Source organism: Lutjanus erythropterus, chromosome 7 (genome assembly GCF_056507025.1).
Source record: "Lutjanus erythropterus isolate fLutEry1 chromosome 7, fLutEry1.hap2, whole genome shotgun sequence".
Lineage (NCBI taxonomy): Eukaryota > Metazoa > Chordata > Actinopteri > Lutjaniformes > Lutjanidae > Lutjanus > Lutjanus erythropterus.
In genome coordinates this window covers 21303748-21322664 of record NC_139323.1, presented here as the reverse complement: position 1 = coordinate 21322664, position 18917 = coordinate 21303748, and the positions used below count along the sequence as shown (strand labels likewise).

The following is an 18917-nucleotide window of genomic DNA, read 5'->3' as shown; positions in this document are numbered from 1 at the left end:
TGTATACTGTTGAATTTGTGTGTGTGCATACATGTTTTCAGTAACATCAAGATAATATAAGGTGATGTGGAAATAGCAGCAACAATGTTCAGGAAGACTTTCTCTGCTCTGAGGTCGTCAAAATCGGATTTGCACATGTTCACTAAAATCACAATTTCAGGGTTTGTAAATCTTTTCCACGATCAAATTGAAGCCCTTTTCAAGCATTTTCAAGGTGCTTTTTCAAACTTTTCCAGCACGTTACAGCTGTAACATATTGTTTCTAAAATTTCACATCTTAATCATATTAAATCAGATGTTATTGTTCTATTATCAACCAAAATTATGTTTTGTCACAAAAAGTTCAATTTCAAAATGTGTCACCTCTCTTAGGGTAGGGTAACACATTTTGTGCATTTTCCAGTTGAAAATGTTAACAACTGATTAATTGATGAATCACTGATAATTAGTAAGATATAAAAACACATCTGTTTTTTCTTATTCATGAATGGTTCCACCAGACAAAACAATGGCAAATTAGGTGCAATTAATTCCATTTCTAGACTATCAATTACTAAATGTTTAATCTGTCAAATTCTGGCAATTATGCAATTAACGATGAATCATTAACCTCCTACATGATCTGTTTATTTCTTTATCTAAAAAATTAACTAATTCAGTCAGGCAGCAATTTATTATCAAAGTAATGCAATTACATTTCAAGCTTTTTCAAGCACTTTACCCAAAAGCACAAGCACTTTTCAAACCTTGAAAGCTCTGCATTAAAATTCATTCAATTCCTACAATTTATAAATAAAAAATCTGTGTTCCGGCTCGGGGGCTCAGCTTTTCTTAGATACCTGTGGGGGGGAGGGGAGCTCCAAGGAAAAAAGGTTGGGAACCGCTGCTCTGCTCCCCTTCCAGTGAGCAAAAGTACATCACGACCACCACTGTGCGAAGCTATTACCTACAAGTGGCTGAAAGGTGCATATAAATGCAGTTTTGCAGTGACCTTTTCATAACATAACTGATGTCATTTGATGCAATGTTATGAAACTGTTGCTGATGCAGTTCAATAAGTTGATTTATTTAATTCATATTCAGTAAACTTAATCTACTATTTAATTTTACACAATCTTTCTATGCTGAAATTGCTTTTAGACATACTGTCTGATTGGAAAGATGAGCACTTTGAGAGCAGTGAACCGAGGTTGTTTCCCATATTTCTTACAATGAAATGTTTCTAATCTGTTACAAACCATGTTAAATTATTTAAAACTGTAATAACACTAGCCTTCCAGCTTGTGTTGTGGTCCTGGGGACCATAAACGTCCCTTGCAACTCCTCCTTGTCTTACATCCCCATTCTTTTCCCCATTTCCCATTTATACAAGTTACACTTTCACACAAAATCACTTGCACTTTCATTTGAAAAGTTGAACTGTGTTCACACGTACAAGTAGAGCAGAGGAGAGGAGGAGGAGCAACAGAATTAGTGCAGATCATTCACAAGAGTTGACACGTATTCTTTCTGACTTACCTGAATATTTTCTTTTTTCTTTTGTCTAATACATGTTTATGAAACTGTTGGATATATGGCATAGTTAAAAGCTATAGTGGATAATATTACACTCTTTTGGACCACAGATTAAATATTCTCATGTTCCTTCACTTCACTACAAGGTCGTTACTGAGGCTTTTTGATTCTTCAACACTCAAAAAGTGCCACATGAATAACAGGTTCTACTCATCGCCCGTTCATACCCTTAAGTCATTTACTTTAATTTCTGTGAAGTTCATTTCACATGTAAATGCTGCACATAAATGTGTGAAGTCTTTTGCTGCTGGTAACGGTGCTAACCACTGTTCTGTCTAAATTTCATATGAGTTGGGGGTAAAGTGTGTGTGTGTGTGTGTGGTAAAGTATGTTTTTATCGGAAAAGGATTTTCTCTTGTGGAGCAATGAAGATCTGAACTGAACTGAGTCGAAATTTTCACTTTTGAATATTTTCCATTCTTTCGTTAAGGTTTACATTTTTATATGAATCCTCTTGTGGTTGTAATACTAAAAAATAAAGATCATTTACAGCTTTAGCGGCATCCAGACATCTCATCTCTACTGGTGTTCTGCTGTAACTTCAGAGGCTAACTTTTGGAGAGAAAAAGCCATGCCTGCCCTTAAACAACTTCTGGGTGTGTAGTCTTTCTAATTATGTGTCTTCACTGTCTTCAAGAGTTTTACAGCAAATTGACAAACATCACAAGTTTAATTTGTGGGACAATTCAAACAGGATCAAAACATAATTTGTCTCCAGCCACTGACTAAAGTTCATATTTTTTTTAAAGTTAGGGTCCATGCTGGTCCACCAGAAGTGGCCTCTCTATAGTGACGAAGTAAGATGAGTTTTCCTGATCGTGGAGCTTTGCTGGCGGTGCCCCTATGTACCAGGATGCCCAGGCCCCTGTTACCATATTCTATCCATATTGGATCAGGCAAGACTGGCCTGTGAGCACATACACATAAATGGGGAAGCTGAGATTTTTTTCAAGATAAAAAGCACAATAATGTTCAAATTTCTCAGTTTCAATCACTTGTGTTATATTCAGGGGTTTATGAGTTACATGGAGTAGGAAAAAACTTTTTTTTTTCTATCTTACCCCATGAACCCTTGAATTAAAGAGGGCATGTTTTTATCATCATTATTAGCAGAGCAGTGCCTTGATCCGTAAGCATCATTCAAGTGCTAATACTGACATAAAGCACACCCCCTTGTGTAATATTGAATTATACAACGGTTACCAACAAAATAAGCAAACAATAATCAAAACATATTGATGTTGGAGAGCAATTTGCTCTCAAAATCCAAAACTTTTTGCTAGTGATATCTCAATTTTCCACATGGGATAGAAAACAGTTACATGAGGTCTGACTAATAAGAGGAAAACAGTCATGTCAGTAGAACTCCTATGTCATGAAACCTCCTTTACTACTCCAGAAGGCAGGCCGACCCTTAGTAAAGACCGAGCAACAGAGACGATTAGTAAGCCCTATTGAGTCAGCCAGCTAACTTGACGTTAATGTTTTCTGGAGATCGTGGGATTTCCCAAACTAAATACCACACATATACACACAAAACTGCTTTGCTAGCTCAGTCTTGCTGTAACTAAGATAACTGCTGTAGAAAATAATTCTTCCATGAACAGATTTGGCTATTACACCAATAAGTTTCACATGTACTAGCTAGCGCCTGTCACAGATTCGCTCGGGCACAGGAGGATGCAGAACAGTTTCAGAGTGATCCAAATATTTCCAATATATTTCTTGAGTCTATAAGTCAAAATGTATTGAAAACAAATCAAGAAATTGGTTGAGGAATGTAAACTATATGGTGTATTTTTCAGCTACCAGCTTACTTGTATTGGTTAACTGCGAGTCTTGCCCTGTCAAATATGGCGGCGACGTTGACGTATGAGCTGAAGTCCAATATGGTGTCTACAGAACAGGGTTTTGCAGCGGTAGAGTTAAGTTTACTTTGTCAAAATAGTTACCACTGAGGAATTTACTGCTTCAGTTGACTACATGTACCATCAAACCTGACTGGACGTGCACATGGAAAGTGCCAAATTTTCCCGTTAGGGTCCATAGTGACCAGTACACCTGTAAGACATGTAACAGTGGCGACTCCCAGTGGTCATAAACTGTCACTACAGAGGAAAGAGGTGTAACAAACAGTCTGCAGGAGAGGTCACCATCGTGTCCGCCGTAGGACCGCAGACAGACGGCAGTCCTCCGTCTGTGCCTGAATAACAGGCTGTATCCGTAATTTTAAAACAACATGAACAGGCCAATCGTGCCGTTGACCTTCTGGTAACATTCATGAAAATGCCATATGCGTGTTGTTCTGTGCTAGAAGATGGCGGAGTCGGATGGCGGGGATTTTGCTTCCAAACATCCACAGAACAGGTGAGTGAAGCGGGGTGAGGATGTGGTAAGGACCCGGTGTTGGAGGGTTACCTCGGGTGTTACCTTGCAGGACGCCTCCGCAGCTCCGGGACTGCAGCCCAGTTCGAGACAGCTAGAGTGTCCCGGCGTCGGTGCTTGACTCTAGGAAACACCGAGGAGTTGTCGGGGGCCTCCAGGCGTCCACTCTGCCTGTGTTTTATATCGATAACCAGTAGTGTTAAGACAGTAGGGATGTAAACAGTTGTACATTAAGAGGAAAAAACACACCCAACTTAGTCTGCAATTGGATTTAAACACATTTGTTGACGATTTGGTATCGCACTTTTATTATATTTTAATGGCGAAGTTCATACTTTCAGTACTTTCTTTACTGATCCTGGTGCAGTACTGCTGCCCTAGTTAGTGTCAATGTTAATGATTAGCTCTGCTTAACTGCAACAGTAAAACAATTAAACAAAAGCAAAGTTAAGTGCAGAAAATAAACAAAAACAAGTTGCAATACTCAAAAAGGCAAATGAAATGCTCGTGCAATCTGTTTACTTGTTTTTATTTTCATTCATGCCATATTATTATTAAAACCAGATACAACAACGTGACTGATATTGGTTATGCCCAAAAGCTGGTTGATATTGCATTTTTGTGGCTGATACTGGTAGTAGTATTTCAGTGATGAATAGAGTTGCAGCTACCTATTAAATTAATCTGTCATTCATTTTCTTGATTAATCGATTAATAGCTTGGTCCATAAATATCAGAAAATTATGATAAATGGTGATTATTGTCTCTCAAAGGCCAATTTTCAGAGAGTACTAAGGAAATCAGAAAATATTCGCATTTGAGAAGCTTAAATCAGAGAATTAGGAAATCCTGTTCTTAAACAGTGCCTCAAAACATTAAATCAATTATCGAAGTAGCTGGTGATTAGTTTAAAAGTTGAACATCTAATTGATTAATCGACAAATTGTCGCAACTCTAGAGTTGAAAAGTCTATACTATATCAACGGTAACGGCTAAGCAATAGTTGTCAGTTATTAAATTAATCACCAACTACTTTGAAAAAGTCAAAATTATCTGATTCCAGCTGCTCAGATGTGAATATTTTCTGTTTTATTTAGTCCTCTATGACAGTTAACTGAGTAGTTTTGGGCTGTGTTCGAAACAAGACATTTTAGGATGTCACCTTGGGCTTTGGGAAACACTGATTGACATTTTTCACCAGTTGATTACTTGAGAGAAAAATCAAACAGATTAATCGACAGTGCAGAATAGGAACATTTGGGCTGTTTTCCCACAGTAGCCCAGTCATACAGGGAAAATCACAGGTGTAAATAATAAGGATAAAACAATACTAAAAACTCAATGTACGATACCATGATAAAAAGTCAAGCATATGATATTCATTGCGATATTAAAAAGAAAGAAAAATGAGGACTTAAAAAATGTCTTTTATTAAATAAATCTGTGTACAGCATTTTTTGTTTGTATAAAATTAGTTACAAGCTTCTGTTATAAAATAAATATAAAGCCATGACGTGAGCATGTGTAAAACAATTGTCATGAATTGTCTTTGGCAATGAATGTTTTAATGATGTATGTACAGTTGCAAAACAAAAACAGTGCAGCAATCAGGAGGAGTCCTTTTAAAAACAGGGCGTCCACAGGGTCTTAAAAAGTCTCAAAAAATAAGAATCAGAATTTTAGTTCTTAAAATGTTTTAAATATGGTTTTGAGAGGTCTCAAACCTTAATTGGATTAATGAAATTAACATTACATTTACAAAGTCGTGTTGTTCAGTTTCACTTTTAAACATGCTTTTTGGGAAAAATTAGTCTTGATCACATGTCAACAACTACAAGACAGAACCAACACGGAACCAGTGACCACTAATCTGCAGCCTGGTCAGAATTTATTGGAGCACACAGCTAGTGGGCTTTACACACTTTTGTGTCAGTGAAATAGATGTTGAATTGCATTTATAATGGTCTTAAAAATGTCTTAAATTTAACTTGTTGAAACCTGCAAAAACCCTGTACAAAATGAAATAAAATAAAAGTAATTATAAAAATAACCATGTAATATCATGGTAGATATTGTCACATTCCAGTACGGTTTCAAGACATGTTTTTGTGTGATGTTCAGTATATAGAGTTTTTTTCACAGCAGCTATGTTGATAGCTGGATTCTACTAGGACTGCTTTACCAGGACACAGTAGTATAGAGCCATCGTTAGTGTTATTAGTAACACCTGTGTTTTCACTATCAGTGTCAAAATGCCTGCTGTGAAAAACGGATGACTGTGACCAAGATATGTACAGAGCTGGACACTTTGCAGTTGAAAAAAAAACTCGTACGGTTTTCTAGTGAACACGCTATTGTGTTGACCGAAATATGAGACAACCCAACTGTTTCCAAGAGCCGTTTTCTACATTATTTTCTGAATGATTCTGAAAATTTTCACTGTCTTTTTTATTACTCACCATGACACGTTGTGACACAGTTGAAAGACGGCTAAGTCCTCGGTCTGTTTCTGCCAAAAAGACGTCAAGAGACTCTTTCGTTTTCAGTCATCAGGAATTGATTCGCTGTGGCAGCTGTGGTTCCACCAACCCAAAGCACTGGTTTTTGACTGCCCGGGAGTGAGATTCAAAAATCAACTCTTCCACCAGAGTTGCATGGAGCAGTTGTAAGCTCTCCCGCCTAAAGATTGTCCCAAATGTCTTATATTCCTCTCAACTGGATTACTGAAACTCCCTCTATTTGGGAATCAACCAGTCATCCATGGCTCGCCTGCATAAGGTGCTTTTTTTTTTTTTTTTAAACGCTGCATGGACTGGCATCTGAGTACGTATCTGAGCTCCTCTGCCCTTTTTCCAACCCCTGATAGCTCACATCCTTGGACCAGTTGCTCTTAGCTGTCCCTCAATCAAGGCTGAAGTGGGAGGCCGAGAAGGCATTTGCTGTAGCCGTCCCAAAGCACTGGAACAGCCTGCCCTTTCAATTATGTGTTCCCCTTTTAAGGCAAAACTGAAGACCCACAGGTTTTCTCAGGCTTTTTAGAGTCCTTATGGTCATATATCTCAGTTTTTATTCTCCAGTGTTTTATATTTTTGTCTGTTTTCCTACCTTATTTACTCCTCTGCTATCTTGATGTTTACCTTGTTATATTTCTAAACTCATTATTTTATTTTACTGCACTTTGGTCGAACTTTGGTTCGAAGTTTTTAAATGTGCATTATAAATAAACTTAATTTCAGGGCTCAGCAGTAAGTGTAGGGGAGTAAATGGTATAGAAAGTGTACTGGTATAAATTTTGACTATACCATGGTGACCGGTAGAGCTCTCCCTTTGCTTGACCAAAGAAAAGGTTTAAATGTGACTACAAGCAGAATATGATAATCCAAAAATTATGTCAGACAACAGTGGTTACAATGAGTGTTAATATGAAAAGGTTGTGAGTTTTTTTGTATTTATGTTTTGCACATTAAATGCTCTTAAAATACCTCTTCACTATGTAAAATATGTCTTAGTAATAAGAGTAATGGCTGTCTGCCATGCAAGGCTAAACTGTTTTGATAATTAATTAATGGTTAAAGTATTGAATTATGCAAAAATGTGACTTCCTGTTTTACTCCATTTATTATCATATTAAACTGAATATCTTTTAATTTTGTAGACTTTTGCAGCTCTAGATTAAAGATGACAGTTAACTGAAGTCTTTGTTATTATTTGATAATTGCTCATAAATAAAACAATTTGTACAGAGGCAAGTAAAAATCGACCTTTGGCATGTAAATTTCTTTTTTTTTTTTTTTTTTTTAAATTAATGTAGAACCCTATAAACCCTTAAATTTTAATTTTAAAAGAGAGCCACTAAAACTATATGAATGACTCACTAGCTTAGTGCCAGAAACCACCCATAATGCAACACTCCTTTAATGTAACAGGCTTACTCTGTAGCACAGGGACTGGCTCCATTCAAATGTGATTCGTGAAATATAATAACCACAATTACACCTTCCTCTTTTTCAGACATAATATTCAATGAAAATATCATGGTGTATTTGGACCAGTACCTTATGTGAATGACAGGACTGCAGACAGGTTTTTTGGCATTTATTGGACGACATATATGCGGATATCGATGTATCTGTGATAAGCTAATATTGTTATGTTATGTTGCAAAAAAACAAAAAATTTGGACCAGTTGAAAGAAACACATGTATGATGTAAATGCCCACAAGGTAAAGAAAACAAACAAATATGAGTGTGTTGGATATTGTGTTTTTTTGATCTGTGTACTCACCTAATTGCTTTAGAGCTTTAGTCCATTATTTTGATTTAATACTTAATGCTGGTATTTAATTGTGATCTGAATTGTTGGATTTGAACAATGGGATCATTCCATTACACCTACATGTGGTGTATAGATGCGTTTTTCTCATCTGTAATCTGCCGTTGATGTGATTGGATGCCATTTTTGGGTCGTTTTTGACAAAGCAGGTTGGTAGAGGAAGTGCAAACAGAAACTAACATGGCAACTGTCACAGCATAACTGTGACTTCTGCGTCTGTCCCTCTTGTCTGATGCAATTTCTGCTTGTGGTGATTGAGTTCAGTGACATCAGGAAGACCTCAGTACTCTCTCAGGTTAAGTTTCTACCTTTAGTCTTGATGAGGATTTTTTCTTGTAATGTTTTTTGACATTTTTGTCCCTGGGGATGATGTCACTTCTCCCCGATGCAGTGGGTTTTTGTACCACTCTCCTACCGTGATCATGTATCTTACTTGCAGATTCTCGTATCTACTCAGAGCAATAGGGATGTAATGATACCAAAAATTCACCATACAATAAAACCATGATGATAAGTCCACAAGATGATACTTATTACAATCTTAAAAACAATGAAAAATGACATAATTTCATAAAGAACATTTTTTTAAAAATAAGATTTATTATTTAATGTGTGATGTGTACAGCATTTTCTGTTCAAATTTGCTTTTCCTTTTAAATTAAAGTACTTCTGCTTTCCTTTTTTGAATAAAAGTAGCTAGCCATGACAAAAAAGTGCAAAGAATTGGTATGAATAGTTTTTTGTAATGAGTTTTTTGAAAATATGCATGTACAATTACAAAACAAAAACAATGCAGCAGTTGGTACGGGTCTAAAGTACAGAATAAAATAAAAACAATTAATCATGTCTTATCATGGTGCATATTTTCACAGTCTTGTCATTACACTGTGATATGTTTTCTTTTTTTATTGCTGTATCACAATATTCGATATATTGTCACGTCCCTACATAGCAGTATTGTTTCTTTCCTGTGTGCAGATACACCTTCAATAATGCAAAGACTCTGTAGACTACAGATTGCATTTCCCCCCTGAATGTGGAAGATTAGATTAAATTTCCATCACAGTATTCCTGTGTGCATTTACGCCTCGAGTTAACACCAGACATTAGATCATGTTTTAATATTCTCGAGCTGTGCAGCTTGCGTGGTCAGAATATTACAGCCTCTTGCAGTATATACTATGTTAAAGCATCTCTATGTTCAGTTTAGGAAAAAAGTGAAGGACCCATTTATTTACTGATTGTGACAAGGCCGCTTTTTTTTTCCTTTTTCCAGTATGGCTAACAAGAATAGTACCCTGCGCTGTACATTCTCGGCCCCCAGCCACAGTGCCACCCTCCTCCAGGGCTTGTCGGTCCTGCGGGCTCAAGGCCAACTACTTGACGTCGTGCTTGCCATCAACGAGGAGCGCTTCCAGGTCCACAAAGCTGTGTTGGCTGCCTGTAGTGACTACTTCAGGTTAGTCTGAATCACAAGACTTCTCACTGCCCATTTTGCCTTTTAAATTTGAAGCACTTTGCCTATGCTCTTATCCAGACCAATTTACACTTAGTGCACTGTAAGACTTGCTGCAGTAAACAGATCTGCTTTGGTCAAAGCAGTTCAGTTGGGAGCAGAAGGTAAAGGAGGGAGAAATGTGAAAGAAAATGCAAAATTATGCACTCATGTACGCTGTTTTCTTTCATTTTGTCTGAGCTGAGTCAGGGCTACGAGAATTAATCAGTCAGTTGTTAACTATTAAGTTAATCACCAACTGTCATGGTAATCGATTCATTGGTTTAAGTCATTTTTTAAAGAAAAAATAGTGGAATCTCTGATTTCTGCTTCTCAAATGTGAATTATTTTTTTTACCCAATTCTGTAGTCCTCCAGACAGTAAACTCAACATTTCTGGACAAATTAAGATGTTCAAGGATTTTTAGGGTTTTGTGAAACGGTGATCAATATTTGTTACCATTTTTGACATTTTATCAACCAAACAACTGATCAATTAATTGAGGAAATAGCTCCAACTCTAATCTGAGCCATTGTACTTCATTGTACTTTACAGAATTCCTACACATTATAGAAATTGTAGAGATCACTACAAATGATCACTTTTTAACAAAAGATAGATAAATGTTGAAATGACCAACAGAATACTGTAGCTCTATATGTCACATATACACACAGTTATACCAACTGGAGCTAAATAATAAATAGTTTATAAATAATAAAATAATAATGCAGATTAAGTAAAACAAAATAAAATGAGAAAGGAAGGGAAGTGGCTGAAGTTACTGATTACATTATGCTAGCAGAGGAGAATTTATGTTCAAAATAAAATAGAAATGGCTGCCAGACTTCATGGAACATTTGAGAAGAGACTTGGATGGTGTAATTAAAAGTTATGGAAAGTCATATGAAACTGATGCAACTTTAAATCAGTGCCTCTTATTTAAAAGATTTATAAATAATGTCCTGTATTTTATTGACTTGTTCTTGTGTTACAGAGCAATGTTTACTGGAGGCATGAGGGAGTCAAATCAAGATACCATTGAGCTGAAGGGTTTGTCCGCCCGTGGACTCAAACACATCATTGACTTTGCCTACAGTTCAGAAGTCACTTTAGACCTGGACTGTATTCAGGATGTCCTCGGGGCAGCTGTGTTCCTCCAGATGGTCCCAGTCGTGGAGCTCTGCGAGGAGTTCCTCAAGTCGGCAATGAGCGTGGAGACGTGCCTGCACATCGGCCAGATGGCCACCACCTTCAGTCTGTCTTCCCTCAAAGAGTCAGTGGACGCATTTACCTTCCGTCACTTCCTCCAGATCGCAGAGGAGGAGGACTTCTTGCACATCCCCATGGAGCGCCTCGTCTTCTTCCTGCAGAGCAACAAACTCAAGAACTGTAGCGAGATCGACCTCTTCCACGCCGCCATCAGGTGGCTCCAGTATGACGAGTCTCGCCGGGCTCAAGCCAGCAGCGTCCTCTGCCATGTGCGCTTCCCGCTCATGCGCTCCTCTGAGTTGGTGGACAGCATTCAGACAGTGGACATCATGGTGGAGGACGTGCTGTGCCGCCAGTATCTCCTCGAGGCCTTCAATTACCAGATTCTTCCTTTCCGACAGCATGAGATGCAGTCTTCGCGGACAGTCATACGCTCTGACGTCATGTCACTCATCACCTTTGGTGGGACGCCCTACACCGATAACGACCGCACGGTGAGCACTAAAGTGTACCACCTCCCTGACATCGCCTCGCGCCAGTTCAAGGAGCTGACAGAGATGGAGGCAGGGTGCAGCCACGCTTGTGTTGCCGTGCTTGATAACTTTGTGTACGTAGTTGGTGGACAGCACTTGCAGTACCGCAGTGGTGAGGGGGCAGTAGACAGCTGTTATCGCTACGACCCACATCTGAACCAATGGCTGCGCATCCAATCCTTACAGGAGGCTCGTATCCAGTTTCAGCTCAACGTGCTGCATGGGCAGCTGTACGCCACCGGAGGGCGCAATCGATCTGGCAGCCTGTCATCTGTTGAGTGTTACTGCCCAAAAAAGAATGAGTGGACTTATGTGGAGCCATTAAAACGTAGGATTTGGGGTCATGCAGGGACCCCCTGTGGAGAGAAGCTGTACATCTCGGGGGGTTACGGCGTCTCACTGGATGACAAAAAAACTCTGCACTGCTACGACCCAGTCACAGACCAGTGGGACTTCAGAGCTCCCATGAATGAACCCAGAGTGTTGCACGCCATGATTAGCACCAGGGATCGGGTTTACGCTCTGGGCGGTCGCATGGACCATGTGGACCGCTGTTTTGACGTGCTCGCAGTCGAGTATTACGTTCCAGAGAATGACCAGTGGACCACCGTCAGTCCCATGAGAGCTGGACAGTCTGAGGCCGGCTGCTGCTTACTGGACAGGAAGATCTACATTGTCGGGGGCTACAACTGGCACCTGAACAATGTCACAAGCATCGTCCAAGTGTACAACACAGAGACAGATGAGTGGGAGAGGGATTTGCACTTCCCAGAATCCTTTGCTGGCATCGCTTGTACACCAATTATAATTCCACAAAACACCACACAACGCTAACCATCCGACCCGTGACTGTGAAGATTTTATTCCATGTGCTCTTTCTGCTGACCATTGAGTCAACACAAGGTGTGAACATTATGTAAGGTATTGACTGACTGAGAGTGTGTGTGTGTGTGTGTGTGTGTGTGTGTGTGTGTGTGTGTTCTCCTGAAAAGCTACTAATTATTATGTATTATTTTTTTATCCTTGTCTTGTTTTGGCAAATCTTAATTAATGGAGCAAATTCTGTTTTGAAATTTGTTTTCTGTGAGCACTCTTAAAGATCTTAATATTGAGACACTTTTATTATACTGATACAAACTTTTCAGTGCGGTTTATCAGTATTTTACAAATGCATTTTGATGAGTTGAGTTTGTGTAATTACCTGTTTGAATTCTCTAATTTATTGATTGGTATATTATCTCAAACAGCATCACCTAGATTTATACTTAACACTCCTTATTTGAAATATAATCATAATTCTGCTAACTGTTGTAGTTTTACCAATCAAGGGCTTAAGTTGGGGAATAGTTCTGATTATATGTAGCGGGGTTATATGAGGTATTTTTCCGTAGTCAGTGTATTGCCTACAGTAGATGATGGCCAACACACCCCCAGTTTAAAGAAGCAGAGAGGAGTGCCAGCATGGAATTTGCACTGCTGTTGACAGAGCTTTACCGACATAAAAACCATTATTATACAATATAAATATTGCTCTCTCATTCAACCAAGTCTACTACTGCCTTGATCTGTTAGTTTGTGTTATTGTGATAATTTAGAGGAATCCAAACTAACCCTTTACAACACCGAAGACACCTAATAATGCAAACAAACTGACTGATCGGGACAGTGGTAGACTAGGAACTCCTGTGTTATAGAAGGTAAAAATTACTGCTTTTGCCAGTTAAGGCTTTGGAGAGAGCAGTGTTTGGCTTATGTAATGTAAGCTGTCTGATCATGTCATGGTAAAGCTGTGAAAATATTTCATATATAGTGTACACTTAAGCTGATATTGATTGTTTTTCTGGGCCTTTTCATTGATTGCTAAAATACGTTTTGCTGCTGACCCTGTCCACAGAAGTACATTGCTTCACTTCTTACATTGATACTCCTGCTGCTTCTCCAAACTGGTGGCGTGCCAACTGCTATCTACTGTAGTTAATACACTGACTATGAATAAGTACCTGCTACAACCTCACTCCAAATGACCCGAACTATCCCTTTAAGTTACAGACGGCACAAACTGTCTCTTGAAAATTCATTTTTGAGGTTAAATTTTGTGTTTGCAAAGGTATTAACAGACTCAACCTTTATAATGTTGGACATTTTGATTGTACAGTTGTGAATGTTTTATTATTGTTTATCATTTTATTATTCAAACAACCAAAATAACAACAAAAATCTTACTATTGTACGTCTTCTCAAATTTACTTGTAAACAACCCACATATCAATGCACAGTAAATATTGCACAAATGAACACGAGTAGTGGTTGTGTTTCAACTTGGAATCAGTTATTCCATATTTTTTTAATATATCTACTGCCCTTGTGTTTCCTGAGCTGAAACCCTTACTGACACACTATCTGTTCTCTGGGTCATTATAACAAACCAGTGTGGCTCTCTTATGGCAGCTACATAAATCATTTATGTGTGTGTCTGTTGGAATGTCAGTGTGTGCTTCTCTTTATGTCAAACAAGTGCTACATGTTGTGTACCACTCATGCTTTTGTCCCTTGACTAACACAATAAGGGGATGCAGGGGATCTGCATTAATGCACATTTAAAAGCCAAACTATTGCTCAAATTGTCAAAAAAATCTAACCCTGGCTCGTGTTTTTTTATTTTATTTTTTTTTTGACTGCATTGCTGCACTTTTCAAAGCTGTGTTTATCAGACATCTGGTTCTGCTGCTGAAGTTATCGATGTACTTAATGTGTGTATGAGGAAGAAGCAAGCTCAAAGTTCTTGTTTTTCCTTTTAAATGTGACCATCTGCATGATGGTGAGGAGTGTCCAGTTTAAAACCATCTCCTGTTTGCCTTAGTGTGTATTTGTATTGTCTTACCTGTACCAGTAAAAGCACATGATATCTCATTGAAGTGCAATATAAAGTCAATTGCTGTAGTCAAAGGGGAATGTAGACATTTGTGTAGCTTTATGTGCATCCTTTATTAAAGGTGTATCATGTTTTAAAAATACACTTCATGTGCTTTTTATGTTTTTATTTTTATAGCGTGACGTATCCACAACAAGACAACTGAAGCACAGCCTTACCTTATAAACACGGTTTGTACAAAGTCTTGAAAGTCTGGAAAATGCTTAGTGTTAAAGAGAGGTGGGGAAGTAATTAAGTATAAATGCTTTGTTACTGTACTTAGGTAGATTTTTTTTTTGTTTGTTTCAAATGTTGTTTATTAGATGCAATGGTGAAAGGACTTGTAATTCTTACAGAATAAGGAAACAGTTTCAGGTTTTACAGTATTCACAGAAATGACATGACATGAAAGAGAGAGAAATGAATGAGAGTAGAGGAAGAGAGAGAAAAGAAGGGAAAAAAGGGGGCGGGGGGACGCATCTAACACGCCCACTTATCCATTTTGTGCATTGTTCAAGATGAGAGATAAATGGTGACCAGATCTTTGAAAATTGCTTTAGTTTATCATTTAGGGCAAACCTGATCCGCTCTAAGTATAGCGTGTCAGTTAGGTCCGTGATCTACAATTTTACGGGGGGTGCTTCGGCTTTCTTCCACAATTTAAGTTTTTTTTAGCCACTATTAGCCCATAAGAAATAAAGTTTTGTTGAAAGGTATTCAGTTTTGTAAAGGCTTTTGATATTCCCAAGTAGATTTTTCTTTAACAAGACAAAAACAATGTAACAAGACTAAAAAGACATAACAAGATGAAAAACAACGTAAGAGATGTAACAAGGCAAAAGAGATTCAATAATACAAAACAGACATTACATGACAAAAAAACTAAAGACGTAACAAGACGAAAAACTAAACTATTCAACTTTTATGTTTTCAAAGTTAGGAACATGCTTGAATTTGAGTATACCACTTGAAAAAAAATATTTTTAACATAATCTGGTGTTTCATCTACACCATCACTCATTTTCACCAAAAATCTTTTAATATCCGAAATGAAACAACCCATTTTTTTGACATTCATAGCTACACAAGTCCTCTTATGATGCCTTACTCTGGAAGTAGCAAGCATTAAATAATCATGATCAAAACATGCAAAGTTAATATAAACAGCTAGTTAAAAGTGACTACATAAATTGATAAAGGAATTTGACATTGCATTAATAATTTATAAGAATTTAGATGTGATGATTAAGGCTTAAAGAGTCTGGAAATGTTTGGTTTAGAAAAGTCTAGTTTGAGAAAGATGTGAGAAAACTATATTAAAGGTTTAGCTGTTTGTGTCCTAATTTGAACAGATATTTTTCCATTTATAGTGAAAAGAAAAGCATGAAACCCTTAAAACTGAGAAGTTAGAACCAGTGAATATTTGTCATTTTCATTAGAAAAATGACTTAAAACATTAAGTGATTATCAAAATCACTTAATCGCTTGCGGACATTATTAAGTGACAACCATGGCCAGTGAGCCGTGGCATTGTGATATATATTGTATGATTAAAAAACGTCATGAGAATATCATGAATATGTAGTTTATAAATAACCCACTTAAACTACATAGAAGTAGTTAACTACTGAAAAAAACTACAGAGATTTGAATAAAGTTAAACTACCACCCAAACACTGCACATTGTTGTTAAACTAGTAATTGGACTACATTAAACTACACCATGAACCAGGCTGATATAATAACTTGAATTTACAAAATATCTTACAGTCTGACTCACAATTGTAGCTTGAATGTGTAACTTTCTTCATATTCAAACTAAAGCCAAGATGATAGATCATCCAGATGACAAGGACATGATTACAACATAGACCGAAAGTCTTATTGGGAGTTTTTTTACTTCTAATACACTAGATTATTCAAACCTGTGTGCTTCTTCTTATTATTTGCTGTCACTGTATCACCAGTAATTATTTCTTTAAGTAAGTGAGGCTATATTTCATCACCACCACCTGCAGTTTTTACGTTTTTGTCATTTTGCCTTCATTAGATAGTGACAGTGGAACAAAAAGAGAGAGCTGTATAATATGCAACATAACTCTCTGTCCTGAACTGAACTGAGGGATCTGCATCATATACAGTATTTTGTGTCTTAACCACCGGGTCACCTCAGGCTCTACAGTTGCACTAGTTTAACTCCTTTAAATAAAATATGTCCATGAGGAATTTGATCAGTGCTTCCAGTTGCAATATGCTGTTTTTCAAAGGGCAATATTAAGTATTTATGGGTGTGTGACATTTTTCAGATCATTAGTTTCTCTTGTGTTACATAAATTTTGCAACACTTTGCAACAGCAAGAAAACCTACTGTGCAACAAACTGTTTAAAAAACTAATCTATTTTACTACAACCTAGATGTTCCAAAATTTAACTATAGGTGGTTTTGGTGTGTGCAATAATAGCTCTCAAAAATAATAGAAATTAGATGATGTGTTTAGGTGGAAATATGAGAGAGAAACATGATGCCCAAGCTACATGAACATGACAAATAAAACCTGTCACAGTCTTACTGGATGAAAACATGAGCTCCTTAAACAGCAGACTAATACCAACAAGTTGCACCAGTCATTGTTAGCATGCAAATGACTAATTATTTAATCCACTGTTTCTATTTCAACATCCCCTTCTATGATTGGCCCCTCATTCAGTTCATACATTGTTTTCTTTTTTCATTTTCTTGTAGTTTGCAACATTTGAGACAGAAACACATACATCGGTGCACAGTTTATACATTGCCTGTGACGCGAAACAATGTAAACGGTATCCTGCACTTTCATCACTCAATGCACCTTTTTGTACATTTGTACTTTGAATTCATTCTTTTTTATATTATCATGCATATATGTACTTTATATTGAATCTAATCACACTATGTACAACACATTGTTGCACTGTATATATCAATCATGGGTGCAAATCATCCTTCTCTGTGAATAAATTTCAGTTCATCCTCATAAAGTTCTGTCTTATAAGAACCAAGTGTTTGTTTTTTTTTTGCATACACATACATACTTGAATTGGTATTTTGGTGCATTAGAATGAACAAGAAAACAAATAATATAAATAAATAAGAAATAAGTACTGCAAAAGTCAAGAAACATAAACATAAAATAGAAAAAAATGACAATAGAAAGATGAAAAAAAAAAAAAAAACACTCTGAGGATTGGTTTGGTACCAAGCCCTTATAGTGATTCCATTGACATGACTGGACACTGAAGATCATCGATAAACTGGAAACCCAGTATAAATTTGGTAAAAGATGTGAATATGAACTATCCCCACCAGGATCATAACTGAGGCAGGGAGGCCAGGGACTGGTGAACATCTGAGCCACTATCCAGGATGAAACAACCGAGATGCACAAATATGTCAGGAAGATGTCTCCCAAAGATGAGACACTAAGTGAATACCTCAGGCAGCAGAAGCCCAATAATGCAGAGGAGGAGGATGAGCCATCATGGAGGGACAAGCCCCTACACAGCATGTACTACCGTCAGATAGAAGACGTGGCTGATGTCAAGAAATCCTAGATCCAGGACCCTAGATGCAGGCTGTGCAAAGACGCTCCTGAGATGCTCCACCACGTAATAGCAGGGTGTAAGATGCAGCCAGGAACAGTGTACATGGGACGTCATAACCAAGTGACTTCGGTCAGAATGGAAGACACCTCCTAAGGTGGCTGAGAATGACCAAGCCAAGATCCTGTGGGACTTTCAGATCCAGACTGACAAACTGGTGATGGCTAACCAACCAGACATTGTGTTGATTGACAAACATCAGAAGAAGGCAGTGGTGATATAATCTTATTTATGTACTTGTTTTTTTTTACCAACTGCTGTGTCCTGTGTTTGCTGAGCAAAAGACATATTTCCACCTCAGTGGACAATAAAGATTTATTCTATTCTATTCTATCCTATCCTATCCTATCCTAGTGTATAACAAGATCGAAATGTATTAATCCTGATGGAAATTCTTGTGCTTGAGATTGCTAAAAAAAAAAAAATAAGTAACATAAGAACAACAACAATGAAATATTGAATATGAAGTGAAATAAAAAATATAAAGTGTATAAAGAGTGAATACAAAACCTAATAGGTACAATAACAATACATAAGTTGAATAAACAAATTAAAAAAAAGTAGTATTGTCAATGACATTGAAAGGAAAATTGGCAATGATATTGAAAGGAAAATTGGCAATGATATTGAAAGTATTAAAAAGTTATATTGCACCAGATAGTTAGCATAAAATTACACTTTACCTGATAATAGACATAATAGTACACTTTATATTAAACAAGTAATATTGTACATTATGTTGATAAAGTTATTATTATTATTATTATTATTATTATTATTATTATTATTATTATTATTATTATTATCGTTTTATCTAGAGCTATATTTTATTTT

General features: G+C 37.2%; 1 protein-coding gene across 1 annotated transcript; it reads left to right on the top strand.

The window, feature by feature from the left end:
• Positions 1–3690: 3690 nt before the first annotated feature.
• On the top strand, positions 3691–12827 carry klhl26 (kelch-like family member 26). The gene is made up of 3 exons (XM_084723192.1): positions 3691–3942; positions 9570–9752; positions 10786–12827. The coding sequence occupies exons 1-3, from the start codon at positions 3893–3895 to the stop codon at positions 12365–12367; spliced, it is 1815 nt and encodes a 604-aa protein (XP_084579318.1). The 5' UTR covers positions 3691–3892; the 3' UTR covers positions 12368–12827.
• The last annotated feature ends 6090 nt before the right edge of the window (positions 12828–18917 follow it).

Bases quoted from the DNA above. Each gene is read 5' to 3' on its own strand.
- klhl26 (XM_084723192.1), top strand. From the start codon at position 3,893: ATGGCGGAGTCGGATGGCGGGGATTTTGCTTCCAAACATCCACAGAAC. The intron at 3,943-9,569 runs GTGAGTGAAGCG...TCCTTTTTCCAG, and splicing joins TCCAAACATCCACAGAACAG to TATGGCTAACAAGAATAGTA. The intron at 9,753-10,785 runs GTTAGTCTGAAT...CTTGTGTTACAG, and splicing joins GCCTGTAGTGACTACTTCAG to AGCAATGTTTACTGGAGGCA.